This window comes from Ceratosolen solmsi, unplaced genomic scaffold (assembly GCF_000503995.2).
Source record: "Ceratosolen solmsi marchali unplaced genomic scaffold, CerSol_1.0 scaffold13, whole genome shotgun sequence".
In the NCBI taxonomy this organism is placed as follows: domain Eukaryota; kingdom Metazoa; phylum Arthropoda; class Insecta; order Hymenoptera; family Agaonidae; genus Ceratosolen; species Ceratosolen solmsi.
The window spans coordinates 6089787-6117712 of NW_011948418.1; the positions used below are offsets into that span (position 1 = coordinate 6089787).

General features: G+C 30.5%; 1 protein-coding gene across 2 annotated transcripts in view; it reads left to right on the forward strand.

Moving 5' to 3' along the window:
• LOC105360170 (UNC93-like protein) overlaps positions 1-27926 on the forward strand; it is a 114680-nt gene that overhangs the window by 75671 nt on the left and 11083 nt on the right. For both annotated transcript variants that reach the window (XM_011496986.1, XM_011496987.1), the window contains exons 4-5: positions 5265-5427; positions 27064-27331. In XM_011496986.1, coding sequence (XP_011495288.1) covers positions 5265-5427; positions 27064-27331 — 431 coding nt within the window. The remainder of the gene's footprint in view (positions 1-5264; positions 5428-27063; positions 27332-27926) is intronic.

Sequence of the window (27926 nt, forward strand, 5' to 3'; positions counted from 1 at the left end):
ACTCACCTTACATTTCCAGAGATTAAGAGAAAAGAAAACCTCGCGTCTTTTTATTATATACTTATCTTATGCTGTCCTATTATGCAAAATGAATTTGTAATTATTCGATTCGGATAGAAATATTTTAAATTAAGTTTCTATTTGTTTTACAGATATTGATATTTCGCTGTAATAACATTGCGCTCATTTTTAATTTCATTCCTCCTGTCTACTACTGTTTTATCATTTATGTCGTTAAAGTTTTTTTTTTTAATTAATTTCATTACGATGTTTTTACTTCGCTTTAAGAAACTTTTCTTTTCTTTCTTTATTTGCATACGTATGATTTTCATTATATTGTTATTCTGTCATGAAAAACTTGATTTTAGAATAACGAAGTATATATTTCATTTAATTTTGCATTATCAAATTTATTTATTACATTAATCTAATTTCTGTATTTCTGTGAATTGATAAATTTCAATTCACAATTCATACATTGACAATATAATTTCTATTTTCAAGCTAATGACTCACTGTAATGTATTAACAGATACTTGTTCGAGCAGATATTTTCATAATTTTATATAATTCCATATTATGGTGAATACATTATTTAATAGAAACCAAACAGAATACACAATGTAAAAGTATAGATATTAATATAATAATAATAACAATATTAGTCAGTAGCCAAAGTATTTACTACATAATGTTTATATATAACTAATAATTACTTTCTAAGTTTTACAGAAAAAAATTTTATTTTGTTTTGATTGTTTTTGATTGTTTTTTTAATGTTTTGAAATTTTATTTTGATTTATTGTAAATTATCATTTTACAATAAATTTATATTAAATGATTATTTTTACGATTATTCTATCGGTATTTCAATGATTGTAGCATTAAATTTTAATGCTACGTATACAAATGTTTACTATCAATAATTCATAATTATACTTTACTTTATAAAATTATTTCAGTTCAAAGCTCGTTATAGTATATTTTATAATTATAAATAATGACAATTGCTCAGTGAATATAATTTTTAAATAAGTAATATAATTGAAATAAATAGAAAAAAAAAAGAAAAAAAAAAGAAAAAGCAAAAGTCTCATCCTCACTCACTTCATACGACTTCGTTTCACGAATTCTACTATTCTATAGTACATCAATATTAGATTCTACAAATACATTTCTTTAATATTGTTGTTTAAATGAAAAAGATTTACTCATATAAACAAATTGTTAATTAGAAGTAAAATTCTTATCAATAATTAAACTCCAAAACTATTTCAAATTTTAATCATGGCTCGGTAGATTAAAGCGAGGACAATTTAAAATAGCTTAGCGAAGTTATACATAGAATTCCAGAAAATGGAATATTCATACCGTTTCCTATCTCTGCGGATAGCTCTGAGCTTTAATCAATTCAATAATCAAAAATTATATTTTTAATCTTATTAGCATCGAGTTTTGGAGGAAAGCTGGCATTCCATTATAACTCTTCTTCTTGATAATAATAAAGAGAAGTGATTTATAGTAATACATTTATATTACGAACTAACGATTAAGCCTATAAATAGCCTAGACATAAAAGCTGTGATGAACTTTTTAATTTCATATAATGTCTTGCTCAGACAACATAACGTAGAAAATAAAATTTCAGCACTTATTAATTATCGAAAAACTCTGAGATTGAGCATGCCTTTTCTTTGTCAACAATATGAGAAAGAAAGCATAAAATGTGATACACAAGTAACCTACAGCAGTTTATCACACTCATATGCTAGCTGCGCGTGAAATTGGAAACTTTAATCAACGAATCACTTCACTTTCTCCTCTAAAGCTAGTAATAGCCGCAAGTCCTATCCGGCAAAGTAATACTCGCTCTCGTGGACGGGACTAAATAAAAGAACCGAAGCTAAATAAAAGATGTACAGGTCTGCGATATTGTAGTTGCGGAGGCGTTATAAGAAAACGTGTTCTCTGGAATGCAGTCGGGGTTCTTCTGTGGTGTGCCGCGGGCATTGCCTCTTAGCACTCGACATACCCCCAAACACGCTTATGTGCGTGTACGTTGGGTTGGGGGAGGATGGGGGGGGGGGTTAGGTGGGGAGGACAAGGTTTATGCAAGCCAGTTTATTTATCTCGCTCATTGTTATCGGTCATGGGACGCCAGCTGACAAGCTGAAACGCCTGCCCCGGGGAATTCCGCTGAAGGCTTGACTCTTCAGCGGCTACGTATCTTCGCACCTTCTTGCCGTTGAATTTCGCTGAGTGCAATTGCCAATTCGAGAAAGTGCACCGAGCGAATTTGTCTCATTTCGCCTGGTACACGGAAAAGTCCAAATGGGATATACTTGGACTACAGACATTAGTAATGGCCTCGCGGTACATTTTGCCAAGACTCCATTTCATGCCGTTGGAGTCGTTATTTGGAAGGAGTCGCGCGCTCCATTACGTGGTTTCACATAATTTTGAAAATATATTTTATAAATTATGGATTCTTTTACATCTACGTGTTTCGAATGTTCAATAGCTTATGTCCCGAGGCACAAGAATTCGAACTGATTATCATAAATTTTAGAATAAAATCTCGAGTGGAAAATATAGACTCTCGTGCGCATTCAAATACCGAGGCAATATAATAAGATGTTGACACATCAAACCCTAAACTATGGTAATACCTTTGCGACTTATGTTATGCGTATTTAAATTGTAGTCTATTGTAAATCAAAAGTTGACAAAACGTAAAAAAATATGCGTATAAATTATTGTGCCGCATAGTTAGCGTCAGTGTCGAAAATTCTGCTGTTCATGATCGATGATAACGAAATGTTCTTGGACAAATGTTTTAATTTGTATCATATTTACTTATAAATGACTGCCTCCTCGTTCTTTCAATATTGTTTTCTTAGAGTGTAGACTTATTAAGGCACAATAGTCGTTAATTAATAAATGCATAAACATATCATGTATATAATAAGATAAATTTTACTTTATATACAAAACGATTTCTGCATCCGATGGTGTATAATATTATTTTTTATTTACTCGCATAATCACTACAAGGCAAAGAAAATTTTACAAAAAAGAATAAAAAATCGATAAATACGTAAAACATGAAATCATTCGAAGCTAATTATTATTCTTCTGTATGAATCAAATCATGTATTATGCGCCTGGAAACAAAACAAAAACAAAAAACAAAAAAAAATATTTTTTTCCAAATGTTGTGTTTTTTTTTTTTAATATATAAATCTTATTTTTTGTTAAGATTTACTTCTTTGTGCTTGATTTATGGCCGAAATTAGCGTTCTTAATCTATTAAAGTTGATTTATTCGTTCGCATAAATTGTTATTGTAATTTTGACATTCTAAGCCCCGAGATTAATGAAAATATCGGGTCTTTTGATGCTTACAGTTGACCAAGTAATAATAAATTGTCTTTATCTAGGAATTTTCTATTTTCTATATTTTAAAATTTACCAACCACACACTGCATGAGATATTTAATTTTTCCTCGATAAACGTAATACGTATAAATTAAATGAAATACAAATGAATATAAATATCAATATATATCTTATGTTGAAGGAATTGTTTGGTGTACAGTTAATAAAATAGATTAGTATGAGAAAAGCGAGATTACAATATATGTTTTAAAAGATTGATAAAATTAATTGAGAAAATTATTGAAGATTTCATCAATAATGTTGATCGGTTTCATCAGAATGTTGAAAGTAATAGAGTAATTTTTTTTTTAGTCAATCTTACTTACAGTTAATGCAATTTATTTTAATAACTGCATATCCAGAAACACCTTGAACTTACCTTCGGCTCTCTTCTTTCTCGTTTTATCCATTAATTTTTTTATTTTTTATCTTTTTCTCATTTGAATGATCTTTTTAGCTACACAGGAGAGAACCGGACCAATTGCTTTGTATACGCGAGTATTTCATTGGATGCTTTCTTTTTACCGAGTCAAGTACTTTTCTCTCGCTTCGCGGCAGAGAAATTCTTTTTTTCATGCAAATTTACGAGGGGTGAAATAATACCGAAAGTTTGAGTCTCGCCTTTTTCTCGTTATGCGCCGTGAATTATTAAAATAGCCCATACAGTAGTGGCACCACGAGATAATATTTATGAATATAAGAAGTTCGTTTTTAAATGAAGGGGTATGCATTTCAGAAACTGCATTTTTTTTTCATTTTTATACAAACTGTACTTTAAATTGCAATGAAGCCTTTTCATTAAGTGCATTCTACGATTAATCATAATAAACAGACTAAATACCATCAATGTTTATGGTAAATCAGAGATAAAAGAACTTTAAGTATACTTGCAATACTTCGTTCTTCCAATATTTCTCAATCAAATACTTTTCGATATATTCAATAATGAAATTAAACAAAAATAAAACAAAAAAAAAACAAGAAAAAAACACCATATTCTTAATTTTAAGAATTCGATTGAATAATGTACTTACATTTATCATATTAAGTGTATACAGAAACTTGAAATATATAATTTATTTAACTTAATAGCGCTCTTAAAAGGAAAGAGTTTAATAATTTTAATAATTTGATGATAATAATCTCCAGAACGATGCTATTATATAGATAAGAAATATTCTCTTTCGACAGTAGTTCTTAGGGCTCGATAGAATAATTTTAAATTATTTTATTTACCAATTACCAATTACGATAAAAATTTTTGTATCCCATTCTGTAAACGATACATTAACAAATTTCACAATATTACCTAAACCTACTACATATAAGATTAATTGATTAATTATTGATGAATTAAATGAATAAAATTTCACGATATGTTTTTCAAACCGAAAAGCTTCACTCAAGCAGCTTTATTCTTATCGACAAAGTTCATCAGAATTTAATATATCTCAATTTTCTCTCTTCTATTAGATTAAAATATTATCTTCATATAATCTATCCTTACCTTTTTTTTTTATCGACGATGTCTCTTAATATGAGTTTCTGAGCTTGCAAATAATATTCACATTGTCAATATAAAATTAACCATATGGTTTCTGTATAATAAGGCAATACGAGCTCACGAAATAATACTGTCAATACATTATATTAATGCTCGACTCGACAAAAATTTATCACACCTCTCAATCCGCTAACTATAAAAGCCAAAGTAAGAAAAAAGTCGATACGAAAAAAGCACATAAATCTACCCAACAGGATAATCGAATGGCGCCGAAAGTGGAGCATAAAATTAAACGTTCCTCGATTGTCTTCGTGTGTTCGCAGGTACGGGGAGAAACAGAGACGGAACGACAGTTCGGAGCTGAGCGGCATTCAGCTGCTGTCGGCAACAGCTTATCAGCTCAAGAAGCCCTATCAGCAACTCCTCATACCGATCACCGTGTGGATCGGCATGGAGCAGGCTTTTATTGGCGCCGAGTTTACGCAGGTAATCAATTTATGACGCATCCCCATTAAAATTGCCAGCGATAACTCATTTTATGGGAAAGGAGTGGGGCGGAGAGGACTGGTTGAAAGTTCTTAAGGAGCTTGGCGATTGTACTCGTGTGAAATGAAATTCTCATGGAGTCTAACGATTGCCTCTTCCTTCATAATATGACGGATTTTCAACAAGTAAATTACACTCGTATTAAGATGTGATTATTTCAGTCTGGCAATGTTCCTTTCCTCGGCGCGCGATAATTCCGTTGCAGAGCAAGGGCTCTCCTCGTTTGGACCAATCTCATCTTATTCGAGATTATTCTGCTCGAAACAAAAAGATCATTTCTCTCGATTGTCGATTATTCGCCTGTCTTATCCTTGTCTTCCAACATCTGAAATGGTGAAATTGGCTCCTCGTTTAATTAGGTTTTATTAAAGCCGCTCTACCAATCGATGATCCATCCTGGCGTTTTATTTACGTTACATATGCACTTTTTCGCCGCTGCTTTTTCAAAAATATCCCGCCGAAAATACTTGGTGAAAATAGTGGAATTCCTAACATAAAATTGCGCTGCAAGCAATTTTTTAGCTGCGGAAATGCTATCGATTTGGAGGATGCGGAAAGGCAATGTGGTTTAAAGGACTTAAACGGCAGCGATGGATGTTATTCCTACTTTACCCGGATGTGTGGTTCAAATACCTGTAAGTTTCCAATTAATACATTGATTTTATTTTATTCGATTAATGAAACGAATGAATGAAATATCGTTTCTTAGTAAATTATAATTTGTATCTTTAACATTACGTCGCATTAAAATTACATGATTTTCTTTTTTATTTTTTTTGTTTTTTGTTTTTTGTTTTTTGTTTTTTGTTTTATCGTATAAAATTCCGTTTAGTTTAGAAAATATTTTAAATATTACAGATAAACATGAAATTAAACTATCTATCAAATTATTGTTTATTTCAAAAGTATTCCGCCCAAGAATAAAAACCATGTATAGTATTCTCTCCAATATAAGTTATGAAATTAAAAGATTCGATTCAACCCCGAAATGTCCGTAAATTCTTCGCTTCCCGAATGAATCTGCAAGATGAAACCTTTTACAAGATTTTATACAATCATCTACAGAAAGATGTTATATCTCTTTTCGTTTCTACACCTCGTTAAAAAAAAAAAAAAAAAAAAAAAAAAATCTTCAATCTCTTGCTCCGTGCTATTGCATTGATTTCTAATAAGCATTTTGTTAGCAATTTTGCCGAGAAAGAACGACGAGATGTTAATTTGTCTCGTTCGTTATACTGCACGACTTAACAAACAACCAATAGCAATCGGCAGCGAGTGACAAACGACTGTCGAGCGCAAGTCAGTCCGTAGTAATTTTGAAAGCTTTGACGTACGTACAAAGAGTCGTTTAATTAATAAGAGAAATGTATTATCAATCAACTTATTACGATTCTTCTTACTTAATTGTGAAATATAAGTTTATATAAAAATTCCGATAATCAATGATGAAACAGTACGCATAATAATTTTAATATTAATTTTCATTATTTTATTTTGATTCTACAATTACGCTAAAATAATAATCATTTATTTGCTTGGAAAGTTTACGCGCCTCGTATTATCAGGTATTTGTTAAAAAAAAAAAAAGTTTTCCCGTATTATTTAATTGAAAAATAAATTTTAAGAGAAAAAAGAAATTACTATCTTTAAAACAAGTTAACATTTAAAATTTAACGAATTCATGGAATTACGATTATTCGATTGAAATATCGAATATTATATGCAGGAATAGGTAATTTCACGAGTCCTTTATCAGTGTGAAGGAATTTATGTGTTGTTAAAGCGATTATACTCATGTATTACCGAAAATCCTCGTGGAATCAGATATATTTTTATGAAAGTCCAATAGAGAAAGAATATTTTTAATTATAAAATATGTTTGAGCAGCGCATACAAATAAATTATTATTTACGCCTTGAAAGCGTTACGTATAAACATATCAATATAATTATGGATCGACTGGAATGCAATCGTAAGTAACGTATGCTTTTATGACATAAAATTGAAGTTAATTTATATATGTGTTAAAAACTAATTTACGAACATACAATTCAACATTTATTGCGTATACAATTTGTCAATATAAACTTTATTTATAAAACTGAATTTGCCACCTATACTTTTAATATTTAATGGTAACTAATTTTGATTATAATTTCATTAGAAAGTTGAATTTTAGAAATTTTAATATAAGATTTTTTTTTCTCTTTACTCTGAAATATAATTAGAATTAAAAAACAAGAAAAGCTATATTTATATTTGTATTCTACTAAAGTACAATAGCAATAATAATAATTGTCTGACTCTGCCTTCTTTCATCCTTACCATCGACACTTTCCTGGTGCAAGGCTCAAACATTGCGTTTCCTATATGCTAACAACAGCCCATAAACAAAAATTAATCGCTCGTTTCGGAAGATAAGTAAAACATCTGCCAAAATTATAGAGAACTTTAAAATGAAATTATAAATGAAATATCTCTTATAATAGCTCGCAAGAGTACAGTCTCCATAAAAATCGTAGACATTTTATGAAAATTAGCTTCAACTGGAAATAATTGTCGTCGTTCGCCAACTGGTCATTCTCAACTTCATGCTAATGTCAGAGACTGGGCGAAAGCCCGAAAAAAGGTAAACGCGGTTAGAGGAACGTCGATAGCATCCTCTATGAGACGATGGCGCTTTAATGAGAGAGCATTCGCTTCTAGGGCGATGAGTAGCTTTAAAAGTTACCCGAGCTGCTTCTCACCTTCTATATGCACCAGACTGTGCACTCGTTAATAACGTCACACAGATACGGAAATAAATAGTACTCCCTTGCCGGACCGTAATCTCTCTCTCTCTCTCTCTCTCTCTTTCTGTCTCTCTCTCTCTCTTTCTCTGTGCCTCTTATTCCACCATTCTGTTTTCGTCTGATTTCCACTTCTTCTTCTTCTTCTTCTTCTTCTTCTTCTTTTTGACGGAGGAGCTCTGGATTCCTAAGGCCATTTTCTTATCGGTTAGATGGAATGGATTCCTGAAGCTGAAGTAAAGATGATGGAAGACTTTTGTGAATAGCTTTTAGATCGTATATCATGTCTCACGGCTTCTTTGAAATAGCGATAACTTTACCATTGTATTTTATCCATTTATGACTTTCCGATATTCATTATCTCATTTTCATTTTACCAGAGCACAAGAATATTGAAATACGTGTAGCTTAAAATTAAAAAAAGAAAAAAAGAAGAAAAAAAGCAATAAGCATTAATGAATCGTCCTAACGAACGATATAAATAGAATTACAAAAAAAAAAGAAAAAAAAAAAGAAAAAAACAGCTTACGGAGGAAATATCCATACCTTCCTATTTATCTTCATAAAAATATGGAGTTTCATATTTTTTGTCTAATTAAAAAGTACTTAAGCACTTGCGTATGTTATGCAGCTTTTGTCCCTGCATTTCGTAACTAAATGTTTCTTTTTCATGTTTTCTTTGTGTACGAAGTTTTCGCAAGAATTTTTATGTTTTATTCTATAAAAAAAAAAAAAAAAAAAAAAAAAATAAAAAAAAAAAAAAAAAATAAAAAATCTATATTCCATAAACGGATGTTGGATGTTACATAATCTGCTAATAAAAAGTACATTTTAAATTAGAAATCATTACATGATCAATTATAAATAATGTAGGTAACAACAACCTTGGAGTATACTGAAATTTTGTATGGTATATTACGTTTTACGAGATACAAATGTGTAAAAAACATATGTAACGCAATATAATAAAGTTATTTATCGTTAGTAAATATTGCAAGTATTATATTAATTAAAAATTAGTAATACACGATTACAAGACGGAGTCAAAATTTTAATAATACCCGACGTATAAAAATTTTTTATTCATCTTTTTTGCAATTCTCCTGATCTGTAAAGTGGCAAATTTTTTTGTTCACGGAATTAATGGCGTCATTATTTGAAAACCTTAATATCGAGAACTGTCCGAGAGAAAAGGTGTTTACTCATGAAGTGTGATAAATAGATGGAGAAAATGATAATATCTATATAGCGGTTAAGTTTCGAAATCTTGTGCAATTTTCCGCAAAGTAACTTCCATCCGGACAATGTGATTATTATCATGGATTCATACAGAAGCCATCAACTATATCATCAAGGCTGATTTTAAGTGAACGACTAACGCGGAATCATCAATCAAGCGCATTCATATGTCATTTGGAGTATTGTATGGATTTTCCATCGCTCCTTTTTCCTTTTAATGCCGTATTAACGAGCACCATTAGTATTATTTTATAATAAATTTCTATTACTGGAAGAACGAAGAATTTGTGAAACAAGATATTTCAATTAAGAATTTATTGCATAGCAATAATTTTTATGATGTAAGAAATTATCATTGGCTTACAATGTTTATCAAGACATGTTTAATAATCATAAGTAAAAATATGAACTTAACAAAATTACGTTTTACAAATTTATGTAATTTAAGCGATTGTTTGTGCAACGATGAAATAATTAATGTCCAAATAACGAATAGTTCAATGTATAATTTACAAACTTTAACATATAACTTTTGTTGTATATTGCAAATATATATCTACAATGTATGTAAATATAAATCACATGAACAGAGATCTTTCACACGCATTGTCACGATAAATTGAAATAAGAAGTATGAACATAAAAAAAGAATGAGATGAACATTTTTCATCGTATATCCGTTTGATTTTCTTCCTTGTTAATGGATAAGGATGTTTTGTCAGGATCGCACGTTCGTGAGGAATTTTAGCATCATCACGCTCCAAAACTTTACTTTGTCTTTATATTCCCATACCTTTGGATGTGTCAGAATTTCATTATATGCGAGGTATCAAAGCATCCTGAAAAGTTTATTAAAAAGTAGAAAGATAACACGAACAATTATAATAAATATTTCAAACAAATAAAATTTAACATAAACAAAGTTGAAGCTTATAGATTTATATACATATATATATATATATATATATATATATATATTACAGAGTATCTCAATTTAATTATAACGAAGGACAAATTTACAGTTCATTGTTTCTATTTTAATTATTAAAACCAAAAGAGCTATTGTATTGTATAATATGAAAACTTTATTTAAAATTTCCGTGTAAAATCACTTATACTTAAGTAAAGAAAATAGTTAAAATTATTGTCAAATAAGTCACATTAATATTCTTTATAATAATTTTGAATACAATTTTAGAATTTTTAGAAAGTCAAATATATTTTAATAGCTTACTGAATAATGTATGAAAGAAATTTTCTCCCTTAATCAAACTAAAAATTCATTTGATCTTAAAACTGCGAGATTGTATAAGACGTTGAAAAATCATTAATTTTTATGTTAGAATCTTTTACAAATGACAAGGAAATATTATGAGTAAGTCATGAATTAATATCAATCAGAAATATCCAATTATATTTGCCGATCATATATTTATTAATTTCTATTTATACAAAAATGCCCAAGCGCGTAAGAACAATTTTTTATAAAATAAAAGAATTTGTTCTACAAGTTCTAGCAATTAAAATAATTTCATTTGAACCCGAGTAAATCAAGTAAAAATACAATTGTTAAGTTGCTTATTATTATTATTATTATTATTATTATTATTATTATTATTATTATTATTATTATTATCATTGTTGTTGTTATTATTATCATTATTATTATTATTATTATTACAATGTTTCTTGTAACGTATCTATAACGTACAAAATATAGAAACTATGCGGTATTACCGTTATTCATTAGATGTTACATTTGAATACAATGGACGTTTACCATTCTAAAGTTACTTCAAAATGATATAATTTAATGACTCTTAATGTAAGCATTTCTTTGACGTATTAAAGTACGATTAAAGTATCCAAAAAGTTTATTGGTAAAGTTTGAAACTTAGTTCAAAAACTCATTAACGCAGTACAAAGAAAAGTTAGCATCCTTGTTAAATACTGTTAAATTTTAATATTCCTTTATAGGTATTAAAATTATAGATATATATTAAATTGATTTTTCATTATAATCATTATAATCATTATAGATATTTGAAAGCTTTCTGATGAAATCGGCTATTTTTTGAGTATAGCGCTCGTATTGCACGTAATTGCAAGCATAATATTGAAAGAAAATATTATCATACTTTGAAAGACGTTTAAGCTCTATAATATTAAAAAAAACAGTAGTGAAACTATGGCAAAATGAATGAATACTATATTGATTTAATTTATGAAGAGTATACCGACTTATAGAATTATATGAATATCATCATTTCTGTATAAAATAGATTAAAAATGTTCGACACTCTCCTGAAATCGATGAATTAACATTATTCACGCAAGCTCACCATGTCCCCACGATCTTGCTCTACAAAAATGCAAATTTAATACAACAATTTAGATATTATTAAATTAGAAATATAGTTAATTTTCCTGCATATCGGTAATATTATATTAAACATGTACTTTATGAACTTATGCTTAACGTAAGTGTGCTTATGAATATATAATAGAAAAACAATAATAAATGCTCTTTCACTTGTAATAGATGCGTTAAAAAAAAAAAAAAGAAAAAAAAAGAAATAATTCGATACTATGATGGATAAGAAAGCAGTAGCGTGAGCTCAAATGACAATAGTATTCAACATTTTATACACGCAAACAAACTTTAATTTATTCCAAAGTGTTGAAAATGAAAGTTAATCGAGTCGAAAGCTCCAAGGGACTATTAATTCGCGGGTCGGGTAATTGAAGAAGGGTAAACGGCACCGGTGTTTAGTAGCTATATTACGGTAATTGATTTTCGGATGCACGTAGCTTCCTCCAACTGATAACAATGATTTTCATTTACATTTTCATTGTTATTCATTAATTTTGCGCTAACTTCATTTGAGAAAAATTCCCGAATGTTCAGAATTGTCGGCGGCTAACGCAATTATCATAGACATAGTAATAAACAACGAAAACAACGGCCAGAAATTATCCGGAAAATTTCCAAACTTTGCCAACATGGGGAAGCCCGGAAAAGCATCGGTCGAGCCGCTCGTCCATCCCGGCTCAAACATTGCTGTCTCGATTAATCAATGAGCCCTCCTCTTGTCTACCAGGTGTGCACTCGAGAAATCTCATTATCCAGTTACCATGACTTGCCAAAGTGACGAGCAGCCGATACTCAGCCTCGTCTCGGGACCTCCGACTCAGCCATCCATGTTTTGAATACTCTAGATCGCAAGGCTTCGGAGATGGTTTACGGGGATGGGGCGCGACGCGGAAATAAAGAAAAGCGACGGGCGACACGCACGAGTGGCTCCGTGTCGCAGGCGTCTCATTTAAAAGAGTGCAGAGCCATTATCGCGAGAGGGCCGCGTACGCTAGTCGTGCTAGGGATGGGGTAGGCATCTTCGTCTATCGGCATCGTAGGAGCAGTCACGCGAACCGCGATGATGAGACTCGGAGGATTGCGTCGAGGCCCGCGCATCGATCGCATCGAGCTTGCATGAACGACGGGACGCGCGGGCACGTCTCTAGCTTTTATACGTTTTCCCAGCTTGTTTTCCTCTGCTCCTCGATTTCTCGTATCATCATTATCGTCCTCTTCATCATCATCAGCATCATCATTATCAACTTCTTCTTCTTCATCCTCCTCATCATCTTCATCCTCTTCTTCACATTCTTCCTATTCTTCCTCTTCTTCATTGTAATCCTCGTCTTCATTTTCTCTTTCCACCTGCTCATTTTGTTTTTCCATCAATGAAACGCCCCACCCGTTAGATACCGATACCATAAAAGTGGAACGCTGATTTTGCGGAAGCTTCTTTTACGACTAAGACCTTTTTTTACGAAGAGCTCGAGTTCCGCTGTACACGGAGCTGTACACAGTTGCTCGTGAAATTTATGGGAAAAGATATTTGGTTCTTTCGATACGAAAATTTAATTTAATGTTATATTGTGGAAAAACAAGTGGAAAAGAATTGTTCGAGTATCTATTATAATGGGGGAATTATTTTGAAGTTCAATCTCCTTGATAACTGGCTGATATATTATTTTATAAAAGAAAACTTTGTGGATATGATTTTCAAATGTTTTGCACGTAAATTAGTTTAATGCAATAATTTAATGAGAGCTCGTTATGCCTAATGTCATCGCTCAAATTATATCCGAATCATTATTTGGGATTTGATTTCTTCCTTCTTGATTATTGCATATCTTGCACTCGTAGTTTATTAATTGAGCGTCGATTTTTATTAAATAAATCCATGGACTTGAAATTATTCTAATCTATTGATTAAATGATTTTTAATGCGAACAAAAACGTTTATATATTCTTATAAACCACAATGAGCTAATTTATTCTTTATAATATTATCGATTGCAATTTTATATAAATTTCAATTAATCTTTGACGAAATTTACAGATTGCCATCGGTTAATCAATATCATGCATATAAGAAATAAATAATACAATACTCTTTAGAAATATGAAGTTTAATAATTATTGTTAAAGTTTAAATAAATGTACATGAATTTTGTAATCACAATAAACATTCCATAATCTGGTTTTAAATTGTACCAATAATGAGTATGAATAAAGCCTACGACAATTTAAATATGTTCCATATAGTTTAAAACAACGTTCATTATAATTTCGAAGATTATACAAATTGAAAAAACTTATCGTTCATTTTTACCTTATTTTAGATATTCTCATAGTTTTTAAATTGGAGTGAAATGAGAGACTTCACTCTAAAAGCTTTAAAAATCCATTTTATCGTCTTTATAAAGCTTTCAAGACACGCAAGCATTTAATACTTATCCATCCTGATTGTAAACAAAGTAAAACGTAAATACTCGTTGAGCAAGAAAGACCACAAAAGGAAAATCGACGATTTACGACAAAGTCACGAAGAAAAAGTTGGAGCGGCACGAGAATAAGAGAGGGGCGGTGTGGAGGTGAAGAGAGACAGAGAGTGAGATAGGGGGGGGGGGGAGTACACCGGTAGACTGACAGATATACAAAAAGAGAGGTGGAGAAGGGGAGTGAAAGCCACCCGTATCCAACTCTATAAATAGCCTAGCTCGAAATGTAATTATCTCTGCTCTCGATCGCTCGTGCGCCCATATCTATTCCCATCCTGATCCTGAACCCCATTTTCAACGAAGTGCACAGGTGTGAGAGATCGCGGTCCGTGAAACGACCCCCAGACGTTTTAATATTTTTCTCTAGTAAGCGGAGACGGTTCTTACACGTTATATATGCGTGCACACGAACATTTCCTTCGAGTGAGGCATTTAGAGGCTAAAAGCTGTAAATGTCAGCTCTTCGGAAACTCCGGTTTCTTCTTCTTTTTCTTCTTCTTCTACCTCTTCTTCTTCTTCTCCTCTCATTAATATTAACGTACTTGTGTGTGCGCATGCAATTTAAGAATATTTTACGGTAACCTTTGTTTATTGGATAATGAACACAAATAAAACTATTTGTCCACACTCCTAACATGATATCTTCTACCTTTTCTTTTTTCTCTATTTTTCTTGCTGCTAAAAATAGAAAATATTTATAGTAAAACAACAACAAAGGAGTATTATCTAAAAATACCATTAGTAGATGAAACATATTTTTCTTTCAAAATATTTCAATAAGTCGCTTCTTAATTGCCCCATATTATAACATAATACTTGTTTTATATTTCAAATTTGTACTAAACTTATATATATATATATATATATATATGCAAGGAACATTTATAATATGATAGTTCAGTGCGATTACTTATTTCTGGCCATATAATAGTTGCACTTGTGTTCTTACTTTTATTTTTATTTCAAATTGGTCTACGGTATTTCATTTTATCGGTGCGTCTTCGAAAGTAAAGACAAATATGCGGTATAAAACAGGATTTCGGTAACGGAAAGTGTAGAGCTCTGCACAAATAAGCTCAATGCAGCTGCTAAGATTAAGCAAATAATTAAAGTGAGTTATGTTAGATATGAGATAAATTATTACTATATATTTTATTGCAAATATTACGTATGATCAGTATACAATGAAAAATAATGACATTTTGTATGAACATCAATGAAAAATATCCATTTATGCATATGCGTAAACAATATAAATAATGTACATACGAGAAAATATAAAAATATTAAAACGTATTATATATAGATAATTTTTTTTTTAAACTATTGGTCTATGCATTTTGTTATTGATTTAAAGTAAGTCATATGTGAAATTGACAATGAATAAAAAAAAGCTAAACCCTATCATTACTCTTATTGACAGAGTAGCTTATATTTTTGAATGCATATGTATTATAAATGATTAACAGACCGAACTAGTTAAACAGAAATTATAGAATTGTGCAATTTTTTAAATTGTCATTTTCTAACATTGAAGATTATAATAATAATTTTTATTTATTAACCTACCAAATATATATATAATGTATTATGCTCATGTATCGTGCGTACTTGGGTGTATTCCAGAGGGAGAGGAAACAAAAGCCTAAAAATGTTTTAGAAAGTACAATTGAAGTGATATTATCTGGGATATTTTGATAAGTGTAGATAGTTGTCATCGTTGCAAAAAAAAAATATTTTTTTTATAACTATGTAGCTTCATGTTTTTATTTACTCTTTAGTTTTTTCGATTTTATATTTTTATTATCATATTAGAGTGCTAGCCTTGGTGAAAGTGTGATTACCACGTATTGAAAATATTTACTTTCGAAGATAATTATTTGTGTTTATAGATTTTAAATTATCCAGTCTATAAGGACACTATTATGTTAATAAAAGAATTTTTTTTTTTTGATCATTGAATATTTATTTTATATTATATTCATAAGTTATTTTATATTTCTTACTTATCATATTGTTAAAGCTAAGCATTTTTATTTAATTTTCCATTCGAATAATAAAATATTAATGTTTAGAGCTAATTGATTTTTTATTTTCATCTTTTCAACCTTAAATCACATTTTTATAAGTACATAAAAATGAACTATGAATAATAATAATTGATGTATATATATATACACATTAAAAGAAGAAATTTAAATTAAATATTTTTGAATAAAACCATATCATTTTCATATAAAATATCAAAGAATAGTAAGAATTATAACACTTTATTACGTACATTTTAGAAACCCTAGATTATTGGAATTTTGTACCTATACATTTTTTTTTGTATTTTACCTATACATTTACACCTATACATGCGTTTTTCTAATAAATAAAAAATCAACTATACATATATATATATATATATATATAACGTGCGTGCACCCGCGTATGTGTATACGCTTCATCCTCTGAAGATAACAAGAAATTAACCACGTGATAATCGGTTTGAGAACCGCACACACATTGACAACCGGTTTCGTCTTTCTCGTTCTATCATTCATCACGGAAAAAAAAATAAAAGAAAGAAGATTGAGCATTACAGGTAAGATAAAGAAAGATAGAAGAAAAAAAAAGAAGAAGAAAAAGAAGAAGAAGAAGAAGAAGAAGAAGAAGAAGAAGAAGAAGAAGAAGAAGAAGCACTGAAAAGAGAAAAAGTAGATTTGTCACGACTCGTAGCTCTCATCTATTTGTCACGTGTATGTGTAACTATTTGTAACATTGCTAAAAAGCGTCTCCAAGAGGTTACTGGCTTTTTTCGAGGCTATTCGTGATCATCACGAGAGATACTACGGTACATTTTTGTCTCACAGCTTGTGCACGGGATAGAAGTTTTTCACAGCATGTTTTCGGCTTCAGATTCTTCCATTATTACAGGTAGAATGAAAAAAATAAATTGTTGACATCTAAAAGAAAATATTTCCTCCGTGTAACCTAGATACAGAATGTTACAAGCTTGTTAGATGCGTTTCTAATCCATATAGAAGTGTAGAGATACTAATGATTGGAAAATTATCTTTTATAGGTAGGTGTGTAATGTTTCACGGTAACTAATTTAATGTGCTTTGAGTTTTTGAGTTTAGATTTTTTTTTCTTTTTTTTTTTTTTTTTCGTATCCATATTCTATAATACGCGAACTAATAAAAACCGTCGGTTAATGACGTTCTAAATATTCTTTATTACAAAATTTCCAATAACTTATTTTTAGTCCTTAAAATTGTTTAATATCCCCTACGATTATAATTATAAATAAATAGCACCTTCAGAGATATAAATATTTTGTGTAAATAATTATTTGTCTTAGAATTTCAAATATCTAAAATTTTTTCTTTTTTTCGTTAATTCTTATCATTTTTTTTTTTTTTTGCTCTCGACGTTAGAACGTTAGAATCATGAGTAACGTTAAATTAAAAAAGACCTTGTATTAAATATTTAGACGCACAATGCGCATCTTCGTTGCTAAATAAAACTTTAAAATCCTTATGAATATAATAACATAAAGTAAATTAAATACTTTGTCTGAAAATTTTTTAATCAATTGTAATTGATAATTGGAAATTCAATTTCTCTAGTAAATGTTTTAAACACACCTCCTAATTTACAATCATTCTCATTTATTGAATTTTTCTTAATCAAATTATTGGTGGAATTTACATTTGATTAGAATCAAAATGGCAAATCATTATTAATGTGGCGAGTTAATTGAAAATTGAAATCACTATCTCTATACTCGTATGCCGCAATAATGTACAGTCAATACTAAACTGGAATAAAAGCAATCAATTGTCAGGGGGTTAACAACGGGGTTCGTAAAACCGGTATTCAATTGATATAAATTTGATAATACGAGTTGAGTAATAACTAGTTTTGAATTAAACGATACCCGAACGATTGCTAATCATACAGTATCCTCAAACTTACGCCACAAATCATTTTATCTGTCAATTATTATTATTATTCAAGATTTTCGCCTGAATAATGCTCGTTCGATCATTCATAATACAATCGACGTTCATTAACTTTCATCCGCAATGCCAATAAATCACATCCAATCACGTAATGCCGATACATTATTCGCGACTCGCGAAATCGCCATTATTGAAATATAAACATCTCGCCTGGCGTACGTCCTTCTATAAGTCCGCGCACGCGTCTACTCCTGCCTATGTATTATCACTTTTCATTGCGAAAACCGCATGATTGATCAATGTGTATCGGAGCTCATCTAAGCGACCACAGTGATTTGAGGTTGTCTAAAGCACATGCGCGCACCTCCGCGTGCATGAATAGCGTAAGCGTTCCTGCTTTGAATGAGCGCACCACGGAATACATGAAACGTAACCATTACAGTAGCATCGGAAGACCATCAATATGGATTAGCTTTCCCCGTCTCCATTTTCGTCTGAATTACGAGACAATGCACAGCGCCAGTGAATCTCAACAAAAGCATTTCTGAATGCACGAGCTTATTACCGACAAACTACGTACATCGTGTCAAAGCTGCGCGGCCGCCGGTCATGTACATTATCACGTGTACGTCAGCTTTGAAGTTGACACTCCACAAGAAAGTTACAAACACAAAGAGCATACGAATTTATTCGATACATTAAAGTGCATCGCTGATATTGTTTTGTTAAGTAGAATTTGGTAAAATCATCGTATGATTCAGGCCTTACAACCGATTAAAAAATTCATATAGCACTTGCAAAAATCTACGATAAATTTGGCTTCGAGCATTTTTATTGGCTTTTAAAAATATCGAGGAAGCATTTGCGTTAATAATTAATATTGTGCATGGATTATGTATGACGATCGAAAAACCATTTGTATTTCTAATAATAGTGTTATTATAGAATTATAGTATTTTACGCATTGATGATTATTATACATTGATAGTAGTTTTCGGAATTTTATCGTAGTTGGGCAAAATATTGTAAATGCCTGAATAATCAAATAAATTGCTAAGTCTTGAAAGATATTACAGTCTTGTTTACACATAATATCTGCTTTTTTCTTCTTCTTCTTCTTCTTCTTCTTCTTCTTCTTCTTCTTCTTCTTCTTCTTCTTCCACGCAGGTACCAAGTTATTCCTTACTTTTTATACTCATTCAATTTACCTCTTTCATATTTATGATGGTTTTGTGGTTTACGTTAAAACTACGCAATCGACGTATTGTGATGAACATAAAGGAAAATCAAGAATAGCATTTAATACAAAGGAATTTCATGTAAAATAAAAATTAGATTAAATAATTTCCTTAATAAGGTAAAAACTGTGTTGTTTAATTTCATGAAATATTAACAATCCCTAATGATACCTTTAGCAAAGTCGGAGTTGCATCATTACTCTTCATGTCTGGGAAGTATCGACTGACTTGAAAATGAGAAGCAGGCGATTTATTTAATCCCTCGTTTCGCATTATTTCAGTCCCTTCACGCTAGCACATAAGATAGATGATGTAGCTAATAACATTTGCTACGAGGCCAATTATCGATACTTATAAGGACTCGAATCGCCAAGTTATTATCAGTATAGTTAAGAAAGGAACGTCTTAGAGGTCGCATTGTGATCTTACGTCCGCCCCCCCCCCCTTTATCAGCTGTCATTTAAGTCATAAAAGTTCGCTCTTGTAAGTAGTAAACTGAAAATATCAATAAAAGAAATTTTTAGCAGCAAGCACAATATTTCAACAAATGGTATTGTCGTTCGGAAAAGGTTCGTCTTTCAAAATACTATTTTAATTAAAATTTACAATTAAACGATTGTCGTAGGAATATTCACAATATTGTGTTAATGAATTTCAAACGGAAAACATTAATTTTAGAGTGACATAGAAATTTTAGACCTTAAAATTTATAGATGATAAAAGTGTATGCAAATAAAATGATGACCTTGTCCATTCTTCTAATAAAAATTCATGTTTTGCCCTACGCAAATAAAAACATTTTAAGAATGACTATATATATATATATATATATATATATATATACTTTTTTTAGATATTTTAATTAATTAATATTATCTTAATTCTTCGATTTGACAGATTATTCTCCCAATTAAATTAATTTAATTTGAAGTCTGATGAATACAATTAGTCATAGGAAGTAAAAGAATAAAGAAATGAATATTTCTATGTTTAAGTATAAATTCAAACTAGATTTATAATTTTATCGTATAACAGTGTAAAAATATGCATCTATTTTGGATTATTAGACTTTTGTGACGAGTATATTATGACTATAGAAAATTAGAAAATGATATTTAGAAGAGATATTCCAGAAGCGATATCAGAACCGAAACCACATTACAAATTTACATATAATGTTATTCAACTATCTGAAAAATTACATTAATTAGGTTACAAATTAACCTCGATTCGTAATCCCAACCATTGCAAGATGTTCAATTTTTGGACATTGTAATAGCAAGAATTCGCACAGACAATTCCATCAGTTTCGCAACTTACATAGGTATGGGATGATTTTCGTCTTTCCAACCTAAAAATGAATTTGCTCGGGCAATTCATTCTTTACAAAAAAAAAACAGAGAAAGAAAAAGGGCAAAATACAGAGAGAGAGAGAGAGAGAGAGAGAGAGAGAGAGTAACAAAGAGGGAGTAAGGTAGGGAGGGAGAAGAGCACGAAGGAGTTGTCGTAAAAAATGAGCGCTCTGTCCCTTTTGTTCGCGAAGGCTGACAATGAAAACGACCGCCGTGCTATGGCATCTGCGAAATCGTCGAGCTCACAATTGGCCCGGGCGAAAGAGCAGGAGTACAAAAAAGAAGCAGTAGCGACAAAGACTATGTGCAAAGTAATAAAAACTAACAGAGAAATTTTCGGTAAAGAGAAAAAAATAAGACGGGGACAAAGGGATGCGGTACTATAGCGAACATAATTACAATGAAATAAAGAAGAAGATGAAAAAGCCAAAAAAGAAAAAAAAAAAAAAGAAAAGCCGTCCATAACGAAGCAAACGGCAAAAGAGAATTAGATGACATTTCTCTATACATCTATTACATTATGAGTTTAACTTAAGATTAAGTTAAAAGTCATAAAAGATAAAATAGAGAGACAAAAAAAATGAATGATTTCGTAAAATACTATATTAAATGACACTTCTATCGCAAAATCATAAATAACATTTAATATAAAAATGTTCCGACTGATGCTTATGACTTGGATCATAAGCAGTTATTTGTAAATTCTTTGTGAATATACTTTTGTTGTCTTAGATTAAAAAATTAAACAATATACAAACAATTGAATAGTCTGTTCTTTAATCAATTAATTTCAATTACCTAATATTGTCTTTGTATTTTAATTCCATAAGTTTTATCCTGCAAATAAAGCCAAATGTATAATTTTTCAATAGTCTTGAAAATATTATAAATAATAAAATGAAATAATCTATTGAATGATACTAGCTTTTTTAGTTGTTTATATGTATTATGAACTCTACTATAATAGTTAGAAAATGGATAATAAAACTAATTGTATAAAGAAATTTATTTGAAGGAAGAAATAATACTTTCTTATATGACATTAACGTGATTGTAAATTTTACTAGTTTAAATATGTCTTAAATTTTAATTTAAATGTTTAATGATCTAAAATGAAGAAGATATGATGAAATGCAAGCGAATTAAAAATAATACAAATAGTACAATATTCTTACAAAAACTGAGGAGCAAAATGAAATTGTACTAAATATATAGATAGGAATGGATGAAATTTCTAAATTTTAAAATTTATCTTAATTATATTTTATATATTTTCGAGATAGATAATGAATGATGTAATTTTGATGCATAATTGGCTATTATTTAGCTACAATAAGTCTTAATTAACCCTTTCCTTTATGAATGTCATCATTTCGAAAGAATTTATTTTTTATAAAAATTATGATATCTTCTAAAAATTATGATATTATGATTTATCGAATCGTATTGATAATAATTATCTTTTCAATTATCTATGTATAAAGAACAACGATTTGAAACGTTGTAAAAATTGTTATGATTTTATCTATTTTCTTATATATATTTCAGCATAATACGTTAAGAATATATAATATTCTATATCCCTAATTCTATTATTTTATTGACTTTATTGATCATTAACAAATATATATATATATAAATATATGTGGACGTACGTATGGGATATATACTGTTCATAAGTTAAGATGCAATAAATCTTTATTAGATAAAGTAAGTAATGTTATGAAAAACGGAAAATACATGAAAAGCGAAAAATAAAAGCGTAATATAAAAACTAATTATCGTTACAAAGTTTTGTACTTAACGATCACCATTCTATTTCTATAAAAACTAATCAAACATAATGCTTACAATTGTTTTATGATTGGAAAAGCTGTCAATTTGCTCATTCGTTGCATATGTAATCTTAGGCAATGACTTTATTCCACGTGTCACCTAAAGTTAAAGGAACGCGGACGGAAGATAAAAGGGAGCATGAGAATAAAAATGCTCTTTGTACTTGTCTGAAATAAAAATATCTATCTGACGGGTAGAAAATTTGAAGTTTTCGGGGCCATGATCAAAAATAAGATTTTATTGAAGAGAAGAATTTATGTTTTGGAGAGCATATTATATAGACTTAATATATTATTGGTATTTATAATTATAGGCAAATCAGTTTAATACTATATAGGTTAATACAGTATTAGTAAGCAAATATTAAGCAAATTTATATAACTAGAGTTTTTATAGAAAAACTATGTTTTTCTAAAACAATGATAATTATGAATATTATTCTTACTTGATATTATATATTATTTCTGTGTCCAAGCAGAAATATATCATAAAAATGTATTTGTAAAAATTTATTAATAAATCGATGCTATGTTTAGTATTTGTATAATATGATTTTTAATACTCAAAAACTATTGTTACATACTTAACTTATGCTTTATAATGTTTAATAGAATAATAAAAACTAAATATAATGAATATTATACGATATTTTGTATATAATTTTATGGGACAATTTGAAGCGTATATTGATTATAAATTTTATTCATAATATTTGCAGATCATATTCTACTATTGACTTCTTTAAAATGTTTTATGAAATGTTCTTTATAAAAAAAAATTCTTTCTTCAAGCAGTATTTGTAACTTACAGTATATGTAAAGAGATAATTTAGATTTAGAACGAAATAGTGCAGAAGTTGTGATTATAACATAGTATTTCATTTTTCTTATATTATAGTAAAAAAAGAGAAAAACAAAACAAAACAAAACAAAACAAAAATTGACGTTTAAACGTAAATAAATCAGACATAAATGAAAACATGAATTCTGCTAATGAAATTTTTAATAAAGTAATGGATGGTATATACCTCGACACAATATTACATATTAGAAATTAAATTAAAGCATAAATGTGAAAAATTCCAGAAATAAGTAATTTATTAACTAATAAAGTATTTATCTAAATGTTGGATTTTGTAATCTACAGTATAATGTTATTCATAGTGCTCTTCTATTCGTTTTAAACACATAAACTTTTATAATACAAAGGAAATAATATAAATATTAAAGTATATATAATACATGGAGAATATGTAATGTAAGACAAATTGTATAAGTTATGTATGAGTCACATTAACACGAGTCGCAAAAGTTTTATACAAATTTCAATAACTAAATACACCATAAAAATCACAGCAAAATATATAAAACTTCGATAGAAATTATCGGGATTAAAAAAACTAATAAATTCATTAAATTCGTAATAGAGAGATCGCGTAAAATTAATAATTTTAATACATTATTAAAAGGACAAATAGTAATTCTATTCTTACGCTGGTACGATCATAAACTTTCATTGGCTGTATAATGTCAAAAATTTAATAAAATTGATTCATTATAATTGATGCACAACAGTATATAACAAATATATAAATTAAAACTTTAGAAATACGTTTGAACACAGTAATGATTTGTATTTATAAATTTTGTAATTAAATAGCTTTATAAAGTAGTAGATAATTTATTAGAAAATTTGATTTCAATCTATTTTGACGAGTCAGTTAATTCATCTAAAGACGACAGTTAGATAATAAGCTAATTTTACATGATATAAATATCAAAATAATGTTCACACAAGAGTTGGACGTAACGGAGTGTTTATTCGCATTAACATTGTCAGAGATAATGAACTTAAGGTGCTTATCAGAATTAGAGACGATGAAAACAAAATGAAGAATCTTTTAATTATTCACAGCAGTCGTAACTTTTTAATCGAAAGATTTATTCGCTCGAGTGGAACCAACGCTTTAGCAGACTCGTTTTCTCCTACTATCGTCTCTTCCGCCTTGGCCGGACGTCGCGTCGCCCTGCGTTTTTGAACTTTGTCGTGTCGCGAATTCATTAGCGCTCATCCACCCTCGCCAAAGCTATGGGCAACGACGGCGACGACGGGGATGGAGGCGAAAGTACGAGCGAGATCGGGCACGGAGTACGGTGGCAGGAGAGGGGGAGGGGACGGTGGAGACGGAGGGACAATGCGTTATGCGTCGTTGATTTTCTACTTTGCTAATTTTTAAAGGCAACTTCATTCTTTTGTTGGCACCTTCATTTAATCAATGGAACACGTCGGAATTGTTTATCAAAGTGTGTGACTACGTTTAAAGGCGGTCCGACGCTCCATATTTTTGCACATGTTTACATGCCCTTGAGGGTTCTTTATGAGGCTTTTTACGGGAAATTTTTACTTATTCTGTCATGCTTGAGTGAATATGCGATGATAATACCATGAAAATAGGCGGGATAACCTGGCTTTTTCGCTTTGATCTCTATCTCAAAAGCCACTATAGAGTGTCGCGAGTTTTTCAATGTCTGCTCAACGCTTCGAATATCGAAAGCATTCGTACGATTCGTGATATTAAATTAATTTCCACCCACTGGTTTATTGCGAATACTTCATAATGCGAAATGTATAAATATTCGAGAATTATAGGCACAATTTTCTGCAGCTGTTATCATAAATATGAAAGCGTAGGTGATTTTACATATTCAAGTTATTGCGTTATTAATAAGAGTTTTCATAAAAGTGCGAATAAAAAATATCTTATTAATATTGAAAATTAAATTACGCTTATATTAAATGTAATTCATATAAAAATTTATACATATATTTTTTGAAATTTAGAAGCCTTATATTTACTTATTATAATAAATACATAATAATAAAAGAAATATTTCATAGTTCATTCGCTTACAGTTTACTTGCTTTCTCACAACTATACAATGAAATATTATACCAGACATTAGAGTAACAATGTTTCAAGTACTTTGAACCGACTAAACATAAAATGTTCTCTTTATTTATGACCAATAAACAGTTCAAGTTGCACTTCCCATGTAACAGTGTATATTAAGTTTTCTGTCTATTATCGAATCATTCGGGTAAACATTAACTGAATATTCTTTTAAACAAATATCTACATCCATACATATCTATGTATATTTATTTATTTATTTATTTATTCAACTAAGTATCAAATTGGTTTAATAATCGATATTCGCTTTATTCAGTAAAATATATATTATATCTCTAAACGTCTTTCATTTATCCTAAATACACAAACTAAATCTAATATATTCCACTAAATAAATATCGTTATTTTAACTTTATCTTCAATTATATTTAATTTTTGTCTTATTGTATTACTTTTAAGAGTCATGTTTATTTTCCAAATTATATTTGAAAATGTATAGATTTCATTTTTTATAGAAGCAAGCACGCGCTCACGCACACACTCATATATATATATATATATATATGTGTTTGTGTGTGTGTGTGTGTGTGTGTGTGTATGTGTGTGTGGGTGTCTGTGTGTGCGCGCGTATGTGTATATATAATAAGAAAATACTTAATCATAAGTTTGCATATTATATATAATACAAATAACATTATTGTGAAATATAAGTCAGGCATGTTGCAGTAATCTCTCTCTTTCTCTCTCTCTCTCTCTCTCTCTCTCTCTCTCTCTCTCTCTCTCTGTGTATGGATGACATATAGTGCAAAAACGCAGACTATACGTTTTTACATACACTTTCAAATTCAAGTATCATAAATTTTCAAACTATTGTTCTACAATTCTCAAAAGTTTCGAATCCCCAAATAGTCTCCCAAAGTTTCCAAGTTCATAACATCCTTTTTGAATAGTTAGATTATATCGTGCAGTGTTCGTCCCACTGGTGACGTACGATCGCATTATCATTCGACTCTACAATAATCATAATAAAATTTGCATTCCTCTCCACTCCTTTACATTAGCCAATCGAACTGCACTAATTATGATTGTCGCTAAAGATCAAAAGGACTTTTAACAAGGTCGTCTCTCATTACGTAACAAACAATCGATAACGAAGTAGCCCGTTATTTAAAATATGCGTCGATAATTATCCTCGTGAATCAATAAGCTCTCCCTCGATAATACACGCGCTATTTGCGCAATAATCCATTGGATAGTCGATATAATTTAACGTTGGTAATTAGCGATGCTTAAGACCTACTTTATCAAGTCGGTAACGCCTGCGGCCCCGTCCTTAACAGGCGCTTATCCTCACACATATTCATCAACGACTCAACTCTACATAACTGTATCTTTGTTGTTTCGCAGGCGTATATCTCGTGTGCCCTGGGGGTGCATAGGGTCGGCTACGTGATGATCTGCTTCGGGGTGGTGAACGCCGGCTGCTCCCTGTTCTTCGGCTCGATGATGAAGTTCGTCGGGAGGCAGCCGCTGATGGCGTTGGGGGCCGTCGTGCACGCGGCCCTCATTGGCGTACTCCTCATCTGGCGACCGCACCCTGATAGCTCCTATGTCTTCTACACGGTGTCGGGATTCTGGGGAGTTGGCGATGCGGTCTGGCAAACCCAGGTTAACGGTGAGTTTCGCCGCTCTTTCGCAGCACACTCGTTGGAATTCCGACGATCCGCGGCCGTCGTTGCCGGCGAATTTACGCGGGTTCGACCGCTCATTGCCCGTCTTACGTAATCAAGATAGATATGTGGATTGGGTACGCCGTGGATATGTACGCGCTTCGGCAAACATTTGCGCCCACGGGATCGTGTACTCTTACGGAACAAAGCGATGGTTCAAAGTCGAGCATGGATCCTCGAGCGCCAGCATCTTTGAATTTCGATAGACAGAGAGAGAGAGAGAGACAGTATTATATCTCGCGAGCTTTTACCGTTTTAGCGAATGCGGCGCTTTAATTGAAATGATTCGCCCTGGCAAGTATTAAAGTTTTGAGGCACTTGTAGGTGCAATAATGATGTTTGCTTATTAACTTATAAGGAACTTTGATGGTTACGTGAATTATGTGCCAATTATCATCTATAATAAAGTGAACAAGACTAGATAAAGAAAGACGGATTAATAACGACGGTGGAGGAGAAATAATGAGTATGATTATTGAATGATATATATATATATATATATATTAAAAATTGATTTACAATACATGCGTTCACGTAGCT